General features: G+C 38.6%; 1 protein-coding gene across 1 annotated transcript in view; it reads right to left on the reverse strand.

Annotated features, from left to right (window-relative positions):
* Positions 1-2,810, reverse strand: part of LOC309557400 (homeobox protein Hox-A4a-like) — a 74,684-nt gene extending 71,874 nt beyond the window's left edge. Inside the window, exon 1 of the mRNA XM_082260115.1 lies at positions 2,311-2,810. Within this exon, the coding sequence (XP_082116241.1) occupies positions 2,311-2,647 (337 nt within the window). The 5' untranslated portion in view covers positions 2,648-2,810. The remainder of the gene's footprint in view (positions 1-2,310) is intronic.
* Positions 2,811-9,655: the final 6,845 nt, after the last annotated feature.

Consider the following 9,655-nt stretch of genomic DNA (forward strand, 5'->3'; position numbering starts at 1 on the left):
GTCTCTGACAGTTCTCTCAACCATTACATATACTGAACATTATGTGTGGCCCTTTGGTGATGTCAGGGGTCTCCTTTTAGCTCATAAATTCACAACCACTGCTCTATACTAGGGGTCTCCAAACTTTCTAAATAAAGGACCAGTTTACTGGTGCTATGTTTAGACCTATGCATTATGCTTCCCACTGATACCAATGACGGGGCACTATTCCTCCCACTGACACCAATAATTGGGCACTTTTTTTTCCCACTAATACCAATAATGGGGCACTATTCCTCCCACTGACACCAATGATGGGGCACTATTCCTCCCACTGATACCAATGATGGGGCACTATGCTTCCCACTGATACCAATGATGGGGCACTATGCTTCCCACTGACACCAATGATGGGGCACTATTCCTCCCACTGACACCAATAATGGGGCACTATTCCTCCCACTGACACCAATGATTGGGCACTATCTCTCCCACTGACACCAATGATTGGGCACTATTTCTCCCACTGATACCAATGATGGGGCACAATTCCTCCCACTGATACCAATGATGGGGCACTATGCTTCCCACTGACACCAATGATGGGGCACTATTCCTCCCACTGACACCAATGATGGGGCACTATTCCTCCCACTGACACCAATAATGGGGCACTATTCCTCCCACTGACACCAATGATTGGGCACTATTTCTCCCACTGACACCAATGATTGGGCACTATTTCTCCCACTGATACCAATGATGGGGCACTATTCCACCCACTGACATCAATGATTGGGCACTATTTCTCCCACTGACACCAATGATTGGGCACTATTCCTTCCACTGATACCAATGATGGGGCACTACTCCTTCCACTGACACCAATGATGGGGCACTATTCCTCCCACTGATACCAATGATGGGGCACTATTCCCTCCACTGACACCAATGATGGGGCACTATTCCTCCCACTGACACCAATGATTGGGCACTATTCTTTCCCCTAAACTACTGATTGGGCACAATTCCTCCCACTGACACCAATGATGGGGCACTGTTCCCTCCACTGACACCAATGATTGGGCACTGTTCCCTCCACTGACACCAATGATTGGGCACTATTCCTCCCACTGACACCAATGATTGGGCACTATTCCTCCCACTGACACCAATGATGGGGCATTATTTACTCCCATTGATGCTAGGCGTTTTCTACTCTCACTGACCGCAGCCCGGCCCCCTCAAAGGACAGTAAAGTGGCCTTCTGTTCATAGAGTTTGAGGACCCCTGGTATAGTGTATGGCCAACTTTAGGGTCGCTGTACACATTACAATCTGACTATACAATCTTTGTACAATCAACTTTAGATTTATCAAAACTGTCATATGGACATATGAGAACCTACCTAAACAATCTAATCAATCTGTATCCAGTCAGCAGGTTCTTGCACTATCTAGTTGTTGGTAGAGCCAAAGGATAAAGTACAATCATATGGTAATGTGTGGTGAGCTTAAAGGGGATTGGACAGAGATTGTACAATTAGATTCTACAGTGTATGACCAGCCAAGATTTCACTGCCTTTCATGTTCAGGGTGCCAACAAACACAGTCAACTTAAAGTTGGCCATAGATGGATCATAATTCAGCTGGTTCAGCAAGGACCAGCCAAATTTTGATCCATATGTGTCTGCTCCACAGGAGCGATTGAACAGGAACGTTGGCAGTTTATTCTTGCAGGGTCCCCGCTGACAGAATACAATCAGGGTTGATTTACTAAAGGCAAATAGACTGTGCACTTTGCAAAGCGCAATTGCTCCAGAGCTTAGTAAATGAACAGAAGCTCTGCTGACTTCTATCATCCAATCATGTGCATGCAACAATGCTGTTTTTTAAATTTATTTTCCTTGCACGCGATTGGATATTCTTTGCAAAGTGAAGCTTTACCTCGTTTACTTGCAAAGTGCACAGCCTACTTACCTTTAGTAAATCAACCCCAGTATCTCAGCAGGGAGGATTTCTCAATTGTGTGGATGGAGAGACCGGCTCGATTTTTTTTTTGTTCAAGACAAAAAAATCCATCTATGGCCAGCTATACACTATACAATCTGATTGTACAATCTCCTTTAGTTTTACCAAATCTTTTTAGTAAGAGGGCACACCTAAATAATCCATATCAAATCAGGCATGCCCTTGCAATACAAATCAGATTGTATAGTGTATGGTCAGGATTATCCTTGAATCTGTCAGATGTGCAGCCTCAGGCATACTACTGGTTGAAAATCCAACTAATGCCATTGCAGGCACACCCTCCCCACCTTTTGGTACTCACAGTGCAGTTCTGGTCCCCGGTGTAGCAGCAGTCCGGCTCTCAGCCAGTGCTCCAGGGGCAATGAGGCGGCCTTGATGTGCTCTGGGGCAGGGATCCCCGTGAAGCCACCATAGGGGAAGTGGGGGTGCCCCGTGCCCAGGGTGGGCAGGTGGTAGAGTGGTGCTGGGTACAGCCCATGCAAGGGCAGGTAACTTGTCTTGGAGTACATTTGAGATAAAGGGGTGGATGGGGTCACTGCAGTCTCTCTGCCCTGGTGGTGAGGTACCAGCCGGGGGCGCTCTTCTGCCAGAAGGGCATCAATTCTGAACTTCTGGGAATTGTCCATTCCTTTCTGCATCGCTGGGAGAAGGAGGCTGGAAGTCCTGATGTCAGCTTCTGGCAGGTGTCAATCAACTTTACAGAAAGATTGCAAGCTCTTTGGCTCACTGCTGAGTTGTGGGAAGTATTTCAGTTAATAATACATTTCTGCAGAAGGTAAGTGCGGTGGTAAGTGTCTCCTTGTATGCAGTCCTTCAGCTTTATCCCAAATTCCCCCAATTGAGGAAAAGTTCCTTCCTTTGCTGTAGTCAGTTGTGTCAGCGTCTGATCCTTGTTGTCACCTCCTCTGCTTGTTCAGCCTCTGTGTCAGTTCTTTCATCTACTTCCCAAGTCCTGGACCCAGCTCCTGACTCCCAGTTTCTGATTGGTGCTCAGACAGTTGTCTAACCCCCCCCCCCCCTCCCCCTCCTTCCCTACTAAAGTTAAGTGGAAGTGTGACAGTTCACTAATGATCTAATTAGCCACTCATTTGAAGCCCCGCCCTCCACAAAGTCATTTAAATATTTCTTTCCTTCTGTGTGTACTGAGCATTGCACCATGAATGAGGGAGGGAGGGAGGTCACAGCAGCAGGGAGCCTGCAACACAAAACCCTTCTTTCATGGAAATGGATTGCATTGAACTTGTCACCTCTTCCCTCTGGGGGAATGTGCCAGGAGGCAAGGCCAGGCAACCTGTAACCGGACAGATGTCCCAATGGGCACCACTCTGCCAGGCTGGCTGGCATCTGTAGTTCCACAGGAACTGGCTAGGAAAAACTTATTGTAAAAACCAGATACTCTATGTTCTCAAATAAACTGAACAAATCTCTCTCTCTCTTTTTTATTTCTTTCTTTCTTCCCCATTTCTTTCCCTCTCTTTCACTCCCATTCTTATTATCACTCTATCTCACTCTCTTTCCTTCTTTCTTTCTTTCTTCAACTCTCTGTCCTTTCTTTCTTTCTTTCTTTCTTTCTTTCTTTCTTTCTTTCTTTCTTTCTTTCTTCCTTCCTTCCTTTCTCTCTCTCTGTCTTTTCTTTCTTTCTTTCTTTACTTCTCTCTCTCCCTTTCTTTCTTTCTTTCTTTTTTCTTTCTTTCTTTCATTATCTCTCTCCCTTCCTCTCTCTTATTCTTTCTTCCTTCCTTTCTTTTTTTTTCCTTCCTTCTTTCTTTCTTTCTTTCTTTCTTTCTTTCTTTCTTTCTTTCTTTCTTTCTTTCTTTCTTTCTTTCTTTCTTTCTTTCTTTCTTTCTTTCTTCCTTCCTTTCTTTCTTTCTTTCTTTCTCTCTCTCTGTCTTTTCTTTCTTTCTTTCTTTCTTTCTTTCTTTCTTTCTTTCTTTACTTCTCTCTCTCCCTTTCTTTCTTTTTTCTTTCTTTCTTTCATTATCTCTCTCCCTTCCTCTCTCTTATTCTTTCTTCCTTCCTTTCTTTTTTTTCCTTCCTTCTTTCTTTCTTTCTTTCTTTCTTTCTTTCTTTCTTTCTTTCTTTCTTTCTTTCTTTCTTTCTTTCTCTCTCTCTGTCTTTTCTTTCTTTCTTTCTTTCTTTCTTTCTTTCTTTCTTTCTTTCTTTCTTTCTTTCTTTCTTTCTTTTTTCTTTCTTTCTTTCATTATCTCTCTCCCTTCCTCTCTCTTATTCTTTCTTCCTTCCTTTCTTTTTTTTCCTTCCTTCTTTCTTTCTTTCTTTCTTTCTTTCTTTCTTTCTTTCTTTCTTTCTTTCTTTCTTTCTTTCTCTCTCTCTGTCTTTTCTTTCTTTCTTTCTTTACTTCTCTCTCTCCCTTTCTTTCTTTCTTTCTTTTTTCTTTCTTTCTTTCATTATCTCTCTCCCTTCCTCTCTCTTATTCTTTCTTCCTTCCTTTCTTTTTTTTTTCCTTCCTTCTTTCTTTCTTTCTTTCTTTCTTTCTTTCTTTCTTTCTTTCTTTCTTTCTTTCTTTCTTTCTTTCTTTCTTTCTTTCTTTCTTTCCCTTTCTCTTTCTTTCTTTCTTTCTTTCTTTCTTTCTTTCTTTCTTTCTTTCTTTCTTTCTTTCTTTCTTTCTTTCTTTCTTTCTTTCTTTCTTTCTTTCTTTCTCTTTCTCTCTGTCTTTTCTTTCTTTCTTTCCTTCTCTCTCTCTCTCCCTTTCTGTCTTTCTTTCTTTCTCTCTCTGTCTTTTCTTTCTTTCTTTCTTTCTTTCTTTCTTTCTTTCTTTCTTTCTTTCTTTCTTTCTTTCTTTCTTTCTTTCTTTCTTTCTTTCTTTCTTTCTTTCTCTCTCTCCCTTTCTCTCTCTTATTCTTCCTTCCTTCCTTTTTTTCTCTTTCTTTCTTTCTTTCTTTCTTTCTTTCTTTCTTTCTTTCTTTCTTTCTTTCTTTCTTTCTTTCTTTCTTTCTTTCTCTCTCTCCCTTTCTCTTTCTTTCTTTCTTTCTCTTTCTTTCTTTCTTTCTTTCTTTCTTTCTTTCTTTCTTTCTTTCTTTCTTTCTTTCTTTCTCTTTCTCTCTGTCTTTTCTTTCTTTCTTTCCTTCTCTCTCTCTCTCCCTTTCTGTCTTTCTTTCTTTCTTTCTCTCTCTGTCTTTTCTTTCTTTCTTTCTTTCTTTCTTTCTTTCTTTCTCTCTCCCCTTTCTCTCTCTTATTCTTTCTTCCTTCCTTTTTTTTCCTTCTTTCTTTCTTTCTTTCTTTCTCTTTCTTTCTTTCTTTCTTTCTTTCTTTCTTTCTTTCTTTCTTTCTTTCTTTCTTTCTTTCTTTCTTTCTTTCTTTCTTTCTTTCTTTCTTTCTTTCTCTCTCTCTCTCTGTCTTTTTCTTTCTTTCTTTCTTTCTTTCTTTCTTTCTTTCTTTCTTTCTTTCTTTCTTTCTTTTTTTCTCTCTCTCTCCCTTTCTCTCTCTTATTCTTCCTTCCTTCCTTTTTTTCTCTTTCTTTCTTTCTTTCTTTCTTTCTTTCTTTCTTTCTTTCTTTCTTTCTTTCTTTCTTTCTTTCTTTCTTTCTTTCTTTCTTTCTCTCTCTCCCTTTCTCTCTCTTATTCTTCCTTCCTTCCTACCTTCCTTTTTTTTTTCTTTCTTTCTTTCTTTCTCTTTCTTTCTTTCTTTCTTTCTTTCTTTCTTTCTTTCTTTCTTTCTTTCTTTCTTTCTTTCTTTCTTTCTTTCTTTCTTTCTTTCTTTCTTTCTTTCTTTCTTTCTTTCTTTCTTCCTTTCCCTCTCCCTCTCTCTCACTCACTCTCTTTTTATATATCTGTCTACCTTCAATCTCTCTTTCTCTCCATCCCACCCTCTCTCCCTCCATTTCTCTCAATCACTCTCCCCTTCTCCCTTTTTTTTCTCCCTTTTTTTATTCTCATTTTTTATTTTTCCTCTTTCTTTCCTTTTTCACTCTCTCTTTCTCTCCCTCTTTTTTATACCTCACAATAATAAGTGCACATATGTAAAATATATAAAAATGTGTTTTTTTTTTTATAATATAAATATTTTCGCCAGAGGTTTTTGGGGTGTTGCTGTAGTAACATACATACCTGATCTCACAATGAAATGTTATGTGACAATAGATAGGACATACTTGAATGGGCTTTGTGTTATTCTGACAAATAATGATGAATGATGTCACAAGCGTATCCATGTATTATGCGGATGTGTTCTGTTTATGAAGGAAATATACATTTATGAACAGTAAAATGTTTATTTTACGCTGAATTTTATGAAAAAACAAATGTAATTTGGAATGCATTCAAACAAAATTGTCTGCTTTTCTTTTCTAGTGTTATCTAATATAATATATGTATCTCTCTTATTTATCTATTTTTAGTTATCAATATATCTATTAATATCTATCTATCTATCTATCTATCTATCTATCTATCTATCTATCTATCTATCTATCTATCTATCTATCTATCTATCTATCTATCTATCTATCTATCTATCATTCTATCTTTCTAATTTTATCTATCTATTCATCCACTTAACTATTTCTCAATCGACATCTATTTTATGTATTGTATTTATTCTATCTATCTATCTATCTATCTATCTATCTATCTATCTATCTATCTATCTATCTATCTATCTATCTATATATCTTTAATTTTTTTTCTATCTATCTATCTATCTATCTATCTATCTATCTATCTATCTATCTATCTATCTATCTATCTATCTATCTATCTATCTATCTATCTATCTATCTATCTATCTATCTATCTATCTATCTATCTATCTATCTTTAATTTTTTTCTATCTATCTATCTATCTATCTATCTATCTATCTATCTATCTATCTATCTATCTATCTATCTATCTATCTATCTATCTATCTATCTATCTATCTATCTATCTATCTATCTTTCTAATTGTATCTATCTATTGATCTATCGATCAATCCATCCACCTAACTATTTCTCAATCCACATCTATTTATGAATTCTATCTATCTATCTATCTATCTATCTATCTATCTATCTATCTATCTATCTATCTATCTATCTATCTATCTATCTATCTATCTATCTATCTATCTATCTATCTATCTATCTATCTATCTTATACATTTGTTCTATCTTTCTAATTAAGGATTAATTTTCTTATATCTTTTATATAACAAGGTTGCAGATATATACAATAGCAAACCAGAATCAATAGGATATTTGATATTGTATGCACAATATCTCACAATATCTATCTACATCTATTTTATGAATTATATTTATGTTATCTATCTATCTATCTATCTATCTATCTATCTATCTATCTATCTATCTATCTATCTATCTATCTATCTATCTATCTATCTATCTATCTATCTATCTATCTATCTATCTATCTATCTATCTATCTATCTATCTCTCCTTTTTCATTTAAATGTCATCATTCTATGTACCTATAGATGTAGTTACACAATACAGAACCAGAAGCCACAAGATGTTTATTATAGTATGAACGGTTAGTACATATTTGTTATATTGTGTCCCCTTATGATTTATAGTGTTGTTTATGTGTTACTTGTGCTGCTGTTGTTTTATTATAATCCTCACTTTATAGCCCACAATTAACCAACTGCTATTCTTCTTTTGTAGCATTATCAGAGCAGAAATGAACATATCGATCTCTGTTTAATAAGTCTTCTCTCTGTTCCTCTCTCCGTCCGATGTGACACCGGTTACTGGGAAATTGCAACCTTTAGTAAATGTTCTTTTAATAGTTTTATGGTGCTGTGGATAAGGCCCGCAGCTGGTGAGCCCAGGACCTGTGTCAGTGAAATCTCTGATTGGAGATGTGACAATTAATCTCCCCATTTATGACACAAAGAATATATTGTTGGTGTGCAGGTGACTTGTCATATCCTGATATGACTTCATAGAGCCGCCACCCTCAACCCTCTTATCAGACCGCTGTCATTAAACGGTTTCTTTACAACCCTGGAAATGTAAGCAGTTCATCCAGGCAGATTAAACACCTCTCCAAAACTAATTAGCTGTCATTACAATTTACCACCGATTACAGATCAATTCCTGTTTATAGCAACCCAGCCTTGAAGAAGATGGCTCTACTGATACAGTTAGTATCTGATAACACTGAGAACAGTAGAAAGACAGAAGGGTAAAATTCTATTCAATATATATAATAGACCGCCCGATCATTCATCCCAATGGCTGGGAAGGGCACAGTCTGACTCTATTTTCCTCGTGATTCATCGTCATACACAGAGGGAATGCGGATGCAGTATATCATTTTTTTTATTATTTTAACAGGTATTTATATAGTACTGACAGATTATACAGTGCTTTACATATATTGTACATTCACATCAGTATCGGCATTCACATATTTTTATTTATTTATATAGGGCAGCAGGGGCAGACTGGCAACTTGTGGCCCAGGGGGCAAGTACAAACCAGAGGCTCATGGTGCAGCGACTCGGCCCCCCTTCCAAGCTGAAGCTCTGCTCCAGGTACTCTCTACTTACTGGCTAAATCTGGGTTCCTGACCTGGCCATCAGGAGGAGGATGGGGGGAGCTGGGACAGCTCAGTTGGGGATGGCCATAGCAGAAGAGTCTCCAGTGGGGCATGGAACCGGCCTCTGCTCAGACACAGTTTACACCATCCATGCTGGGGGGGTCTTCACTCTGTCCTTGTCTTTATCCCGCACACAGTCGGTCAGTGGTGGGGACTTTTTACTTCTCTTCACCAGGAATCCTTTAGGCATGTCTGTGGTAGAAGTGGTGCAGCCTTTTTACGAGGTATAAGAGCAGCCCAGGGGGCAATTGACCCCTGCCCCCTGGCCCACTCCTCCCCTGTAGGGCAGCCAGCACAGTGGCTAAGTGGTTAGCACTTTCACCTAGTAGTACTAGGGCAAATCCCAACCATGGCACTACCTGCCTGAAGTTTGCATGTTCTCCCTTTGATGGCGTGGGTTTCCTCTGGGTACTCCAGGTTCCTGGTAAAGACATGCTGGTAGATTAATTGGCTCCTGTCTAAGGGTCCATGAACACTGGGCTTAAAAAACAAAGCTTCTACAGGAGTATTGTGTTTTGCCTGTAGAAGCAGCTCAATGTTATCCCATGTGTCCATGCACATTAGGACGATTAGAGGCATATTTTGAGCTCAATGTTTAGAGGCAGGAAAAAAAAACCTTCTGGTTTGCATTTCTGATTGGAGCTTTCTTGCAAAAAAAAATGCTAAACTCTTCTAAACTCACTTAAACTGTGTACAAATACACTCTATATAAGCGTTCTTTTCTGACAAAGGAACTAAAGATTTTTTAAGCCCAGTGTGCATGGAGCTCAAATTGGCCATAGTATGTATATATATGAATGTGAGTTAGGGACCTTAGATTGTAAGCTCCTTGAGGGCAGGGATGTGAATGTAATAGCGATTGACTGATATCGGTTTTTCGTTGCCGATACCGATGCCGATATTTTGGCCAATGCATATCGGTAGCGGCCGATATTGGCCGATATTTCCGTATTTTTTTATTTTTAGAACATGACAGGTACTCTTGTGGAGGGATCTGGGGGGTCTAAAAGACCCCAAACCCCTCCTCTGCACTTAAAAGCATTCAAAACGCCAAGTTTGACTGTTTTGAATGCTGTCAAATTTTT

Source organism: Pelophylax lessonae, assembly GCF_965119305.1.
Source record: "Pelophylax lessonae genome assembly, chromosome: 6".
In the NCBI taxonomy this organism is placed as follows: domain Eukaryota; kingdom Metazoa; phylum Chordata; class Amphibia; order Anura; family Ranidae; genus Pelophylax; species Pelophylax lessonae.